The sequence below is a fragment of the Haplochromis burtoni genome, unplaced genomic scaffold (assembly GCF_018398535.1).
Source record: "Haplochromis burtoni strain Fernald_Lab_line unplaced genomic scaffold, NCSU_Asbu1 Contig_561, whole genome shotgun sequence".
Classification (NCBI taxonomy): Eukaryota; Metazoa; Chordata; class Actinopteri; order Cichliformes; family Cichlidae; genus Haplochromis; species Haplochromis burtoni.
In genome coordinates this window covers 303022-318784 of record NW_024582922.1, presented here as the reverse complement: position 1 = coordinate 318784, position 15763 = coordinate 303022, and the positions used below count along the sequence as shown (strand labels likewise).

The 15763-nt window shown below is 39.5% G+C and overlaps 1 protein-coding gene across 1 annotated transcript; it reads right to left on the bottom strand.

The window, feature by feature from the left end:
• Positions 1-36: 36 nt before the first annotated feature.
• Positions 37-9631, bottom strand: LOC102296183 (steroid 17-alpha-hydroxylase/17,20 lyase). Its single transcript, XM_005950805.3, has 9 exons — positions 9263-9631; positions 6435-6555; positions 4735-4873; positions 3923-4152; positions 3358-3444; positions 2792-3004; positions 2404-2573; positions 2060-2163; positions 37-1959 (listed from the first exon to the last, which is right to left on the bottom strand). Exons 1-9 carry the CDS (start codon positions 9496-9498, stop codon positions 1694-1696), a joined length of 1566 nt encoding a protein of 521 aa, XP_005950867.1. The 5' UTR covers positions 9499-9631; the 3' UTR covers positions 37-1693.
• Between the last annotated feature and the right edge of the window lie 6132 nt (positions 9632-15763).

The following is a 15763-nucleotide window of genomic DNA, read 5'->3' as shown; positions in this document are numbered from 1 at the left end:
TATAGGACAGAAAATGAAGAAGTGCTACAACCACACTGAAGATTAGTCATCATTTATTCATTTGAAATAATAATAATGACAGACTGTATTTTGTAACAATTACAGATGATAATTGAACAAGTAATAAAATTATCACATAGTCGTTAATACTAAAATTTAAAAAAAGTAGTGAAAATTTGAAGGTATTAGCAGCTTGAAGCTGTAGGGAAGGTTCCACCATTACACTAACATTTCTAAGGATTTACAGTGTTCTTGTACATTTTTTGTCTGTTATTTAAAGAAGAAATCAGTACATGGTTTCATAGTGTAGTGGTAAACTTTGATTCCAGCCGGGGACATAAGTTTGCTTGTCGTGTCAGGAAGGGAATTCAGCATAAAACTACCAAGTCAAACAATTTCTTGTCAATCTTCTCAGGGCATTTTCATACCTGTAGTTTACAAACTCATTATATTAGATGATATTTCAGGATGAGCTGTAGTCTGTGTCTGTAGTGCTCTGCTGCACACCAGATTGCAGACCATGGCTGGCTACGGGCCGTCTAACTCAAAACTGCAGCATAGACCTTGTACTTGAGTCGGATGGTTCTATAAAAAACTGCTTTGGAGTTTGTTTGAAACCCAACCAAAGCCACTAAAGGGTCTCTGTCCACTCATATTGGCCCACGTCTAAGTGTGATGCCCATATTCACAACTGAACACACCTTGAGTGGTTAAAATGAAGTCAACTGGACTATGTGAAGTTGTTTTGCCTTGCATCCAGGAGGATTCTTCTAAAATAACTGACAGCCCAGAGTATTTAACCCCTCTTGGTCATACTTTTTTTGAGGCATTCCTGTGGGTCATTAAAACACTGTTATCATGTGAGCCAAAATGTGGGAAAAAATCCACAGGACATTCCTGTTACCAAGCGCAAAGTGTGACACCACTCAACCAGAGTTTGACTTGAACTGACCAAACTGCACAGGTAGGAAAACCCCCTAAAAACGGCAATAGTGGCAGGTGATAGTTGCTAGTTTTATACTAATACTTTATATGGTATACTTCATAATAATTTTATACTAATTAGTAACACGTTTATTGGTCAGATCTACCCAATGTTTATTTAACAAAATAACTGTGTTTTTTGTTTTATCCAAATATGATGGAAGTATGTTACGACAAAGAGCTTCCTAAAGAACAACAACAATATAGAATATTTTGACTAGAATAATGGTTTAATGGGTTAGTTTAATGGTTATGGAAGTGCTTAGCTTACTCTCTTAGCTATATGTGCATTATGGTTATGGTATGGCTCCATCACAGTTCATAAGCTTTAATAAAATCTCCCCTTTGCCTGAAAAAAATCCCAAGGTTAAGATTCACATCTTTATGTAAAATTTCATATTGGATAAAGGACTTGCAAACATGAATCCTCAAAAAACAATGCAACAAAAACATTTAAAAACATTTTTTTCTCTGTTTTTGTTTTGTTTTGTTTTTTGTGAGAAAACTAATGACAGCAGAGACACCACAAACTGGTATTCCTCTCTCTGTTGCTATTAAGAGGTGTATCTTTCACCTGAATTTGGTTTTTTCCTTTTTTTTTTTTTTGCTTGGATTTTGGGCAGTAGGAGGCACGTGATGAAATGACATGGAATGAGCAATTTACGTTTCTGTTTCTCATCACCCAGCCTGACTGTCTGCCTCCACTCTGTCATTTTCCTCCATCCTCCCATCCAGCCCTGGGAATAACAACAATTTTAAAAGGCAATGGCTGCAACACCACACCCAACCGTCCCTGCAAGTTGGGCAGAGGAGCACCATGTGGCACCCTGAAGCTCATTCGCTGGAGCAGAGAGGACAAGAAAAGGAAAAGCTCCAGGATAGCCAGTGATTTGCCAACGCAGACTCGAGGTCCCGCTCCAAATGGAAGGAAAGAGGAGGGTGTGACCTGCTGACCACGGTGGTCAAGAAAACGTTCTGAAATGATGGGATAACACAGGAGAAGGTGGTGTGATCAGGTGCTCTTTTTAAAAAAAAGCTGGAGTTACATTGTTGGTGTTTATGTGCATCTGTTAACCTGGTTTGAACAAATCAGGTTTGTCCCAGTGATGGGGGTCGTGGTGAATCGACCACATGTTGACCAAAACACGTGTCCCCTTGCTGACAATGTGGCCTCCAATGCTACCAGAGATCCCCAGTTATTTAAGGTTTTAAGGTTTTCGTATTATACAAAACAATCAGATTACCTTATAATGCATTTCTGTTGTAATCTTTTTTTAGCTAACAGTGCTTCAGTTCAGCAGAAGACAATGGATGGAGAAAATAAGCTAATGTTTCCTTGTTCACATTTTCATCATAACAAGAAACTTAATGTACTAAACAAATCAGCAATGGCTGCAATACAGATTTAAACTGGTCTACCTGCTGTTGGTCATAGCGGTGTGTGGGATCAGCACGGGACTCACTGGCCGGATCCTCATGCCCTCGTTAATGACACTGTTCAGGTACGGCAGCTGACCACGGTCTGATATGGTCACAGTCCGCTCACTGCCAACATGCTCATCCAGCTCCTTCTGCACGCGCTCCTGGACCTGGAGTGGGTGAAGCATATTGGCAGACCAAATTGACCATTCATAATTAAAGACTACAGAAAAGGCATCGAGCATGATGGAGGGCACAAGATGAAGTGTCTTATATGCCGCCAGTTTTCTGCCCAAACGTCTTCATGTTTTTCTTGTTGGGCTGATAAACAGAAAGTCCTTATAATGCCTTTTCTTTTACATTTCTTTGACCGACATTATGTTTCTACCTCAGGGTGATGCAACAGGTAGGCCAGAATCCACAGTAGTGTGGTGGATGTTGTCTCCACTCCAGCTCCAAACGTCTCAGCCGCTGTCATCAGGACATGGTCGTCAGTTAACTCGTCATCTTTTGGCTCCGAAGATTTTTGACCCTGCCCACCAGTCTGGCCCTTTAACAAGGCATCCAGGAGGTCACGTGGTTCTCCGTCACTTCTTGATAACTGAAAACAGATAAGGTAAAACAAAACAAAAAAATCAGGCAAGATCAAAGACAATTTTCTAGAATTGTTTGAAGATATGTAAATATATTTTGAAACACAGGCAACAACACGTGCTTAATACATTATAAATCGAAACCTTTATCTCATCTTTAAGGGTTTAATATACCCACAATGCCACACTGTTATGCTGTGTGTTCCTTATTTCCCCAAGACAAAATCCTGACGTTGCCTACTGGAGAGACCCATCTTCCAGTTTTGAGCCTTGAGTGACTCCTGATGCTACGTGATGTGTTTCTATGATAAAAAATCCATTCTGTTTGCTTATATTAAAGTAGTGTAAGTTTGTTTATTACCTTGTGTTCCTGCAGTTTGCGGGTCAGTAGTTGGTCTCTGATAGTGATACACTTCTTCAATTTACTGAGAGACTTGTTGGGGAATACCTGCGGGATAGAGTTAGACTCTTACAGTTTATTCAGACAAGGAAAGAAGCAATGTTTTGCTTGTGTTACTATAAATGCCATCACTGGATGGTTTTGGATCTTTTTTTAACTGCCAAATATTTGGGCCTTGTATCATATTTTTACAACTTATCAGTAAGTCCTCATGTTTTATTTTTGTTTGTTTCTATGTAAAGGTTAAGTTGAATCATACAGCTCCAGCTGTCACCAAATGGTGACAATAAGTCCTTGAGAAAGTTTTAGCTGATCATTTTAGCAACACAGTGAGAAGAAATGTGTCCTCTAAAGTTAAATATTTACATGTGTTTGTTAATTTGTCAGTTGACATCTTTAAATAAAGTTTGAGTGAGTTTGAGTTTGAGTTTTTCAAAAAGGGCAATTTTCTTCTTCTTTTTTTTCAAACAGATATAGGATATAAGATTGTATACAGAGCACCTCAGTACCAAGTATAGAATTATACCTTCAGCCAGGGGTAGATGTCAACCAGTCCTCCCCTGGCAATTGTTTCCACAATCCCATTGTTGTATTGAATCACCTCCTGCAGCTCAGCATCGCCGTGTCGATAGGTGGCACTGAACACTAGTGTGCAAATAATATTCGTGACGGCTCTGGTTACTGCAGAGGATGGATCAAACCCCTGCTTTTCGCTGGACAACAGCTCAACACACAGACTGTCCACCTCAGACAGAACTGAAGAAAGAAATGATAAAAAATGTAAAGAAAAAGAAAAAAGATCAGAAAATGGCACAATCAGAATTTCAACAAAACACTTTTGAAATTAAAGGTTTTTCTGAAGGTACCATAAATCAGGGTTACAGAGAGTCGCTGCACCGTCTTGTGGTAGGAAGTGGTTGTACATAAAAGTACTGCCTGACCCTTTGCCAGCATCAGTAGGTATCGCTTCAGTACAATACAGAGACATTTAAAAAAAACTAAAAGTCTGTTTCTTCATATTCTGAATGAACTATTTATAGTCTATGGAGTTACATGCTGTTTATATCCATCAAACAATCAACATAAACTGGCACATTTGAAAAAGCATTTCCTTTTTGCCTTATATTAAACATTTCTTGTGAATTCCCATGCCAACCTGAAGGCTATTTAGGTTTACGTTAGCTTGATGCTGATTTTGATGAATATTTTTTACTTTGCCTGTCAAACAGCAGTGTACTTCAGCTAAACCTGTTAAAATATTAGAAGTGTGGGGTTTTGTTGTTTTTTTACGAAACAGATGGGTGAATTAAAATCAAGTGGCAGGATGAAGCCAAGTACCGATGTCCTGCAGTCGAGTTGTTCCTTCTCCGAACAGAGTGAAGGAGTTGTGGACGAGGCGACGGTGATGCTTCCAGAGAGGGGTGTAGTCTGAAAATGCGATGTCTTTGCCTCCTCTGGTCAGCAGGTTGGTGGTGACCTGCAGGGAAAAACAAGGATGAATGTAAGAACAGTTTCAAAACAGTACTTCAAAATAAAATGGAAGAAAAATATTCAGACAAGGACACTGCTGAGAGCAGCACAGAGACAGGAAATGACATTGACCTGACACCAAGGACGAAAACCAACAGTATTATTTCTGTGAAGGGTTTTCTAAAAATGCAGTGGGTTTTTCTTCTGTTGTGTTTTTCACATCAGAGTAGCTGTGAAATGGTTTACAGGCATGAAATATACATAGGAAAATCCACATTACGTAACAGTTACATTACTGAGGTTCTCACTAAGCTGGGGGCATCTTAATGAAAGACTTCACATGTGTTTAATTAAGGGTGGGAAGTACACTAAAGGTGAAGGGTTTATAATTATGGATAAGCGTCAACCTCAAATAAACTTTGTAAAAAAAAAAAAAAAATTTTGTAAAATGAAATATGAGTTATATAGTTTTTTGATTTAGGTAAAATGTTCCATAAACTGGATGTTCTGCCTTGAGTTTATTGCCCCCTACTGGGCCTTGTAAATTGTTGTTAACGTGACATGCACTTTGACTCAGAACAGGAAGATGACCATGTTAGTTAGGGTAAGCAGGTTCACATGTGCTGAAGGGTTCCTGTAGTTATCCACTGCAATCCTTATTCTTGTTTATGCCTTCGAAAGCAGCGTCTGTAAGTACTTGTTGACTTAACCGTATAGAGCCATATTTTAGTAACATTTGCTAAATTTGCTAAGCTAGCCACATGTCATGTATACATAGGATGACCTATTACATGAATATGTCTTTGTCTTTTGTTGCTAGCTTTGACTTGCTATAGAGTAGATAATGGCATTTGTAATATATCATTGTGTTAATCACCTTACTATTGTATTATTTCTTCTTATGTTTTAGTTTCACTCAGATTCAATGGTGTATGGCGGTGCAATGTAAAATAAAGCATCTGGAGCTTGGACGCTATATGCTGACTCACATATTCTTTCAAATGGAGTTTGGCTGGCTGCGTGAATTGTGTACCTGCACACACAAGGAGAGCAGTACACTAAAGCTATAGTGAAGAATTGAAGAATTCTGGTCATTATCAATATATATACAGGTTACAAAAAGGGAGTTTTTCCTTCCTTCGCCAAGCGCTTGGTGGATAACGATATGATTGTTGGGGGCTCTTTAGAGTCATTACCCTATAATGTAAAGCTCTTTGAGGGAGCAGTTGTTGAAATGAAATTTTATCAAACTGAATAAAATTATTTCTCAATTATCACAGATCACATAAGACATGAGTGTCATTAAGTACCAAAAGGTCTAACCAACAGCCTAAAACCCAAAGTATTCCAGAAAAAATCCAGAAAATCAAACACTAAAGAGCCTAAAATCATTTCCCACTTTAGAAACTAACCAGTCCAGTTAAAATTAAATTTAGATCATGAACCTCCATATACCCTCTTTATGCCCTTCAAGCTGCAAAAACATAATTAAATTGAAGAATCTGGGCAATTGTTGGAACAGAATATCATGTGGGTATTTTCTCTGTCTTTACATCTGCATGTCTCACCATGCTCGGCCGTCCAGCAAAGTCCTTGCCTTTCTGCATCAGAACCTCTCTGGCATGTTGATGGCTGTTTATGACCACAGTGTAGTGAGGACCGAGGTAGAGCCCAAACAGAGGCCCATACCTGAAATGGAACAGTGCGGACACTGATGCATAAAAACGTGACCACAGTGAATTGAGATACACTAACTAGTCATAGTAAACAGTAAATTGTCCTTATACACACTAACTCCTCCTCCCCCACACATAAATATTTACTATATTTATTTAACATTTAATATTTACATCACTAACATTTACTTGTCCTCCTCAACATTATCTAGATCTCCAATAATGAATGCATACTTACAAACATTAACCTGTCCTCCTATCCAGTACTTCCATAATAGATTTATGTATATATATATAATGTATATATATATATATATATATATATATATAGATAGATAGAGAGATAGATAGATAGATAGATACAGATATAGATATATTATATATATATTAATATTCATATATAATATATATATATACATATATATCCATAAAGCACCTGGGTTGGCTGGAGACTGTTATACTAAGCCTGATAGGGCGAAGGACACTGTCTCAGCTGAACTATGGATACGCACACACATACACTTACACTAATAAGCACTCACTCATCCCCCCTCCTTCCAATGCCTTCGATGCTTGTTGCCTCCTGGGAACACGAGGCGGGTCTGGGCAACCTGGGCGAATAAAATTTGAACTTGAACTTGAGGTGGTGGATTGGCCAGATGAAGGGAGATGTGTAAAAATAACTCAGTTGTTTGGTGGTGGCTATTGCGGAGCTTCCACAGATTCAGTAACATTAGCAAGTGGTGGAGGCCAGCAGGTGCAACACGCTGGCAGGTGGATGACGGAAAGGCAGGAGGAGCAGAGACCTGAGGCGGTGAACTGAACTTCAGGTAAGAAGTTATGACCTGCAGTCTGTCTGGGTCAGATATAAACCAAGTTTAGGTGGAGTTTATTTTCGTTATGCTGACTTTTTACAGTCAGTTACAATAACTCGACGGAGTTTCTATACAGCTGGGTGGGTGCTATGATTTTATTGATGTTGAACTTGTTTTATCTTATTTTATTTATAAGGTTAGTTATTAGAGTTTCCAACTGTCCCGTAAAAAGAGTTGCCTTGTATTCAGAGAAAATATTGTGCGTTTATTGAGGTGAAAAGGAACAGTTTGTCCCGTACACAAAGCTGGAGTTATTCTGTGTCTTTGCTGCACAGCTGCCTCTTCTTTCATTCTCCCCCCTCCCTCTCCTGTTTCTACTTCAATCATGAAACTGATCAATGATCAGCTGATCGTCTTTTCTCTCTTGTTTGTTTATCGCTCACTTTGCGCCAGAAAGAGGAAACCAGCGGATGTCGCGCTAAACAACAGCAGCACGTTTAAGCTTGATCAGCTGTTGTTAGAATTTATTTAATATTAATTTCTAGTATCAGCTGATGTTTGCTGGAGCCACAGCTGTAAAGCTGCTGGTCATGATATCGGTTTGGATATGTGGTGAGAGGGAAACATGAAGATGAAACCAGGAGATGTCCTTACTGAATCATCAGAGCTGTGATGGAGAAACAGGTTTACCTTTTAGGTGACATGAATGAGTTGAAGGGAAGTTATGAACTGTTTCTGAGAGACAAATAACACCAGGATCCTTTTTTAGGTAGCTGACAGCTGGTAACTGTGCAGGGGCGGGTCTAGGAAAGTTTTGCCAGGTAGGGCATATAGGGCATTAACAGGGAAAGGGGGGCACAAAGAAATACTTTTCTTTGTTATGTCATTAAAAAACTTTGAATAAATAATTATCTGAATCTTACAACAAACGTTTTCATCTGATGTAAAATATAGAAATCCATTATTGTACATAGTAATTTTTTGAGGGTCCCAACATAATTTCTTCAGAAGTAGCTAAGTACTGTATATGATGCCAGTATTTTCCCACATTTTCTAGATACTGCACCAGTACTGTGTGTAAAATGCCATCAAAAAGTCTATTAAGTTTTATTCTTTCTCACCTGTCTTTCTGTCTCCTTTCACTTTTTAAAGGTTGCCATGTTAGAAAAAATATTTTGCCCTGCTTGTTTATAGATGTGTCAAATGAATGGTTTATGAAAATATATCTAAATCTGTCATCAGTAATCAGTAATGATCATGTCTCACCTCTAGTCTTCTCTGTCTTAATTTCAGGTTTTCACCATGTGTTGTAGATAGTTCAGGAGGTTAACTCGACTAAGCAGTCTACTTTCAGGTACTGTTTAGAATACCAGCATAGGGAGGATGGTGTAGGTTTAAGTTTATTAGATTGATACATATATACCAACAAGACAGTGTACATCACTGTGGCAACGGCGTTTGTTTTCATTCAAAGGCTTTATGGTTTTTCCTTTAATACCTGGTGGGCCGGTCACCAGTCAAAATATCTGGGCCGATTTTTTGTCCCAGTCCAGCCCTGCTACTAAAGTTCATATTAAGTATTCCTCTCAAACATTAACTACTCATTCCATGATAAGTAGTAGTAGTAGTCCCCCAAAGATATACATATTTGTATAGTTTGTCTTCCTAAACATGCACTAGGTTTTCCACCTATTTTGTCCACCAAATGAAGGAATATTTGCCGACTAACATTAACTAGTCTTCTCAAACATGACTACACATTAAAAGGTCCTGCCAAAGTGTCCCTAAAAATGAACCAGTCCTTCCATATCTGTGACTGATTGCTGTCTTGTAAACATGACTGATTCCTCCTGACGAAAACTCATGACCAAACTCACGACCAGAAAATTAACATGCCAATCTCACCTGTGGGACATCTGCGTGAGGAGGAGATGAGGTGGGAGGCCTCCTCCAAGCCAGGGGAGACTGCCCAGGAAGGGGAGCCGTGGCAGGCAGGGGATGGAGCCCCGAGCCGAGGGTTCGGTTACAGGAACGAGCCGGCATGTGGTCAAGAACAGGACGACCACTACGACAGTAAAAAGGGTGATAAGGACAGAGGGAGAGAGCGAAGGAGACAGGAATGAGAGGAGACAGGTGAGCATGTCTGCGGTGAAGTGGAGGAGAGTGCAGGGAGATGCTGGAGAGCCCCGGCTTTAACCTCATACACGCACAAAAAAACCTTGGAGAGGTCGCTGTGTGTGTATGCGGGAGTTGTTTTTGTTACTTACGTATGACCGTGAATGTGTGTGTGCGCTCGCTGGCGGGTGTTTATGTTGGTTCGACAACCTTGATGTTATCAAGCTGCATATCTGGTTCCCATAGCAACCTTAAAGGAGAATACGACCTCGTCAGTGGGTTTCATCCAAGTCAGTTTGTTCTGTTTCACCACAGGATGAAACTTCAAGGTGATATTCGAATTTATCTCCTGGATAGCTGTAAATCAATGGACCACAAGCCAGATGCACACCAGTGGATTTGTGAGCGTTTCAAAGCACTTATTAATGTGTTAACGAGCTGTTACTGTTATTAGTCTATCATTCGTTGTCTGTTTGTTCAGCAGCAGCACAGATACCCGAGTGTCCACAGGAGGCTCAGCAAACATTTACAGCTGCTGCTCTAAAGCTGAAGGGTTTCAAAATAAAACGCCTTTAACCTCGGACTGTTTGAGACTCACTCTAAACTACCATTTTACATCATATTTATTATATATTTATATTTATTATAATGACACAAAATGAGATGGTGTGTGTGTTTGTGTATACTTATGTGAGTTTGTATTATGCTGTCTGTTGTTGCTTAATTATATTTGTTATGTTGTGTTTGACAAATTAACTTGTTTTAAAAACTAGTTTTGAGCTTTGTTTTTGGCTTCATTGTGGTCTCTTTTTAATTTGACTCTTGTTTGAGTAACTCTGTGGTACAGTGATATGGGAAAAGTCTGTTTCTGTTCTTATATAAAGACCCGTGTAGCACTTATTACTGGACCTCAGGTTAACTCCATGAACATTTCAGAGAGTCAAAAAGGCACATATTCAATTTCAATTCAGTTTTATTTATATAGCACCAAATCACAACAACAGTCACTTCAAGGTGTTTTGTATTGTACAGTAAAGATTGTGTAATAATACAGAGAAAACACCAACAATCAAACAATGCTTTATTTAGAATACCACCTTTTGCAGTCATTTCCTGTTTCATATGTTAGGCTATCCCCTCTCTATCGCTTCTCCAATTTTGGTGATTAAACAGAGTTGGGTCCACTTTAGCTCAGTTGGCTGATCATGCACTCATATGACACATGGTTAAGGGCTGCTGGCTGGGGTTTGAATCATTTTTATTTATTTATTTTTTTACTCAATTTCCATCTGGGATTAATGCAGTTTCTCTGGGTTGGATTCTGATTGCCCAAAACCCAAACAAAAGACATAATAAGAGGCTCTAATGTAAGTATTCTGTTAATGTTGGTGGCCTCAGTTACACAATGGCCTCAGAGCCAGCGGTACACGGGCAGGAATGCTTTTCTTACTTGGAAATTCCGACACCACCTCATAAGATGAATGGGATGGGCGAAACTTCAGTATCTGCCATTATTAGCTGGCGTTAGCTGAGGTTAGACTGACTCGTAATTTAACTGTGATTAATATTTGCAATGGAAATTACACATGACATAAAAAAATTACAGATGATGTAGTAGGTTTCTTAAAAAAAAAAGATCATTTAAAAATATCATTGTTTTCATAATATCTAATAAGCTTCATACAGTTAACCACAATCACTACATGACAGAAACACAAGCTTCATCTCTTAATAAAAGCAGTGCAAATTTGTACCTGAATAAAAACAAACATGGGATGTTAGAACACTTTAAGCACTCAAAACTTACAATAGACAGCTGGTTTGGAAGAGAACTGAACAAATATTTAAAGTATAAGCTGATCATTTTTGGAGCAGCCTTCAGGATCTCCATGTATTAACATGCTGTTTTTAGACTTGATGGATAGCATTAACAACCTGCTAGCTGCAAATAATCATGTGCAGTTCCACATGATTATTAACAGACAAAAAGAAAACACATTACTGATACAGAAATGGTTTTCTATACGAGATGACTGCAAAAAGTGCAGCCTTACGTCCACCCTACTGTTACTCATTTTATGTTAAGATTTAAATTGGTATTGGTATGGGGAGTAACCTTCAGTAACAGTAATAAATCACACAGCAATAGTACATTCATGATATTCAAAAATACGTTAGCCTACTCTCAGTGAGCAACTTATAGGAATAGATTACAAAATACATTTTGGGGCATGTATTCTGTAATCTGTAGTGGAATACATTTTAAAAGTAACCTTCCCAACACTGTTTATGAGCAAGCACTGGGTGACAGTGGGAAGGAAAAACACCCTTTTAACAGCAAGAAACTTCCTGTACCACCCAGGTGGCCATCTGTCATGACCGGTTGGGGCTGGAGGGAGGAAGACAACACAAGGACATTCTGTGAAAGAGAGACAGAGATTAATAACAGATATGATTCAATGCAGAGAGGTCTATTAACACATAGTGAGTGAGAAAGGTGACTGGAAAGGAAAAACTCAATGCATCATGGGAATCCCCCGGCAGCCTACGTCTATTGCAGCATAACTAAGGGAGGATTCAGGGTCACCTGGTCCAGCCCTAACTATATGCTTTAGCAAAAAGGAAAGTTTGAAGCCTAATCTTAAAAGTAGAGATAGTGTCTGTCTCCCGAATCCAAACTGGAAGCTGGTTCCACAGAAGAGGGGCCTGAAAACTGAAGGCTCTGCCTCCCATTCTACTTTTAAATACTCTAGGAACAACAAGTAGGCCTGCAGAGCGAGAGCGAAGTGCTCTAATAGGGTGATATGGTACTACAAGGTCATTAAGATAAGATGGGGCCTGATTATTTAAGACCTTGTATGTGAGGAGCAGGATTTTGAATTCAATTCTGGATTTAACAGGAAGCCAATGAAGGGAAGCCAAAACAGGAGAAATATGCTCTCTCTTTCTAGTCCCTGTCAGGACTCTTGCTGCAGCATTTTGGATTAGCTGAAGGCTTTTCAGTGAGTTTTTTGGACATCCTGATAATAATGAATTACAGTCGTCCAGCCTGGAAGTAATAAATGCATGAAGTAGTTTTTCAGCGTCACTCTGAGACAGGATATTTCTAATTTTAGAAATTTTGCACAAATAGAAGAAAGAAGTCCTACGTATTTGTTTAATATGTGCACTGATGGACATATCCTGGTCAAAACCGACTCCAAGATTTTTCACAGTGTATTGGAGGTGAAGGTAATGGCATCCAGAGTCAGCAAATGGTTTTTGGATCAGTGCTTGGACTCCTTTAGTTTTTCCTTATAGTCCTTCGCTACAGGAGTATGGAAAGTTTTAGGCTCTAAATGTAAATTCAGAACAAAATAAGGACTTTTTATTAAATAACCACCTTCTTACAGAGTGAGGTACAAAACACACTTGTGTCCCACATTTTGAAGTTGGTGGTGGACTCGTCATGCAGGACTCGGTTGATTTTAGACGCCATGATGTTAAGATTTGTGCTCTTGAGAACCTGAAAGAGCACAAATCTCATTCCTCTCGCAGTTGAATTTGGTTCTTTGTGACTGTGGCTGGATGCTAGGGCTTGCTGTCCTGCTGCAGGATGAGTCTGGGGCCAATGAGATGCCTCTGCGATGTAGGAGAATCTGGAAAATCTAAAGCAGCCACATACTGTACGGAGTGTGAGTCAGTGGCTGCAGATGACAGAAACTGAAGGCCACAGTGCTTCTGACGCCACATTAATGTCTCCATCGCAGTGTGTTATTTGTAACAGGTGGAGGGAACAGGAGGTGGCAGAGTGCCATGGCAACAGCCTCTCTTACTTCGCCCACACACACTCCCTCTTCCATCATCTTTCTTGATATAGCTTCCTTCTCTCTTCTCTCTGCATCGTCAGCTGACTGTTTTTTGCAGCCCTGTCGCCTGAACGCTCTCACGCCGATGTGATCGGGCTTATTTTAGTCACCCGGGATCCAAACACTCACAAACGTAAGCAGCACCAGAACCCGAGCTGATTAAATATGAATATACAGAACAGAGGATGCTAAAAATGCCCGAAGCCGCAGTTCCTCTGACAGCCACCAGATGCTCCCGGGGAATGCTCTGAATGTGTGGAAGTAAAAGTTAAACTAAAAAATGAAGCTTGGCTGTTTGGTCTAACAGCATACTCAGAGACTTGAGCTAAACCCTCCCATCAGAAAGAGTTACACATTCAGGGTGTTGTTATACTAATATTACCTATTCATTCATTTATTTTTTTATTTATGATAGCATATAACATATTTCATTTATGTTTTTCTGTATACACTAAATTGAGCAGTGCTCCTAACTTTGTTGTATGCTTACACTTAGAGCGATGCTGAAGGTCAAAGAAAAAGTATCTGAAAAGTTTGGGCACTTTTCTGAAATATGTCAGAGATGTTTTCAGCAGAAATCAGAGCAGCTGTTTGTTGTTTGTTGCACAGTTTTCTGTTTTTAATCAGTTTTTTTAATTGAGGGCTGGGTTTGATCTTAGCTTAGTTGAACCACCTTTAGCAGCAATAAGCTAAAGTGATTATTTTCTCTATGACTTTGTCTTCTCTGCTTCAGGTCACTGAGGTTCGTGCACAGCTCTCTGAAGGTCTGGACTTTGACCTGACCGCTGCTGCACTGACTCTTTTAATATTCAGGGAATCTGTTGTAGATTTGCTGCTGTGCATGTGATCATCATCCTGTTCCATGTCTCAGTTTCAGCCAAGCTTTAGTTGTCACACAGATGGCCTTGCGTTAGACTCGAGCATATTTTGGTACACAGAGGAATTCATGACGGACCAAGTGACTGCAAGGTGCGCAAATCATCACCTCCCCACCACCTCGCTGACTGTTGGTCTGAGGTGTTCATGCTGATTTGCTCCACACAACATCATTTTGGTCCCATCTGTCTAAAGGACGTCGTTCCAGAAGTTTTGCGGTTTGCTCAGGAGCACCTTCTGTTCTTTTTAGAGTGAAGAGGCTTTCTGCTTCCAAACAACTAGTTTTTTTATTTGTACCGTCATGAACTTCACTGTTTAACATGCTGACTGAGGCCTGTAGAGTTGGATATTTTGCAGTTTCCCTGATCATCAGAGGGTCTGAACTCACAGTGAATTTCTTGGATGTGGGAACACAGCTGAATGCTCCAGACCTGCAAATGTGTAAAACTTCTGCTTTTATAGATGTGCTCGGACTTCCTGATGATCATTTAATCAAATGCATCTGATAATCACCCCTGGGAGCTATTTTGTTTTGCCATGACTGTTAAGAGTCCTGTGAAAACTTTATATTCAACATGACTGTATGTCATTTGTTTCATAGTTTGAAACTAATAACTTTTTATTAAAATCTTTTTCCACCTTGTGTTTTTAACTTAATGTTATTTTTCTTCTTTCAGGTTAAAATAATCATAATGCAGCACTATAGTGTGCTAATAATAATAATAAATATTAACTAATGCTATTAGTTAATTATATTATATGTGTTTCACTTTTTTAAGTGATATTAGTATAAGATGATAAGATGTAAAACTTATGTGTATATGTACAGTGGGGCAAAAAAGTATTTAGTCAGCCACCGATTGTGCAAGTTCCCCCACCTAAAATGATGACAGAGGTCAGTAATTTGCACCAGAGGTACACTTCAACTGTGAGAGACAGAATGTGAAAAAAAAATCCATGAATCACATGGTAGGATTTGTAAAGAATTTATTCGTAAATCAGGGTGGAAAATAAGTATTTGGTCAATAACAAAAATACAACTCAATACTTTGTAACATAACCTTTGTTGGCAATAACAGAGGTCAAACGTTTACTATAGGTCTTTACCAGGTTTGCACACACAGTAGCTGGTATTTTGGCCCATTCCTCCATGCAGATCTTCTCGAGAGCAGTGATGTTTTGGGGCTGTCGCCGAGCAACACGGACTTTCAACTCCCGCCACAGATTTTCTATGGGGTTGAGGTCTGGAGACTGGCTAGGCCACTCCAGGACTTTCAAATGCTTCTTACGGAGCCACTCCTTTGTTGCCCGGGCGGTGTGTTTTGGATCATTGTCATGTTGGAAGACCCAGCCTCGTTTCATCTTCAAAGTTCTCACTGATGGAAGGAGGTTTTGGCTCAAAATCTCACGATACATGGCCCCATTCATTCTGTCCTTAACACGGATCAGTCGTCCTGTCCCCTTGGCAGAAAAACAGCCCCATAGCATGATGTTTCCACCCCCATGCTTCACAGTAGGTATGGTGTTCTTGGGATGCAACTCAGTATTCTTCTTCCTCCAAACACGA

Excerpts from the sequence above, each read along its gene's own strand:
- LOC102296183 (XM_005950805.3), bottom strand. The coding sequence starts at position 9,498 with ATGCTCACCTGTCTCCTCTCATTCCTGTCTCCTTCGCTCTCTCCCTCT. Across the intron at positions 6,556-9,262 it reads CTCACGCAGATGTCCCACAG|GTATGGGCCTCTGTTTGGGC; the intron begins GTGAGATTGGCA and ends GTTCCATTTCAG. Across the intron at positions 2,164-2,403 it reads ACCGCTATGACCAACAGCAG|CATTGGAGGCCACATTGTCA; the intron begins GTAGACCAGTTT and ends GATCTCTGGTAG.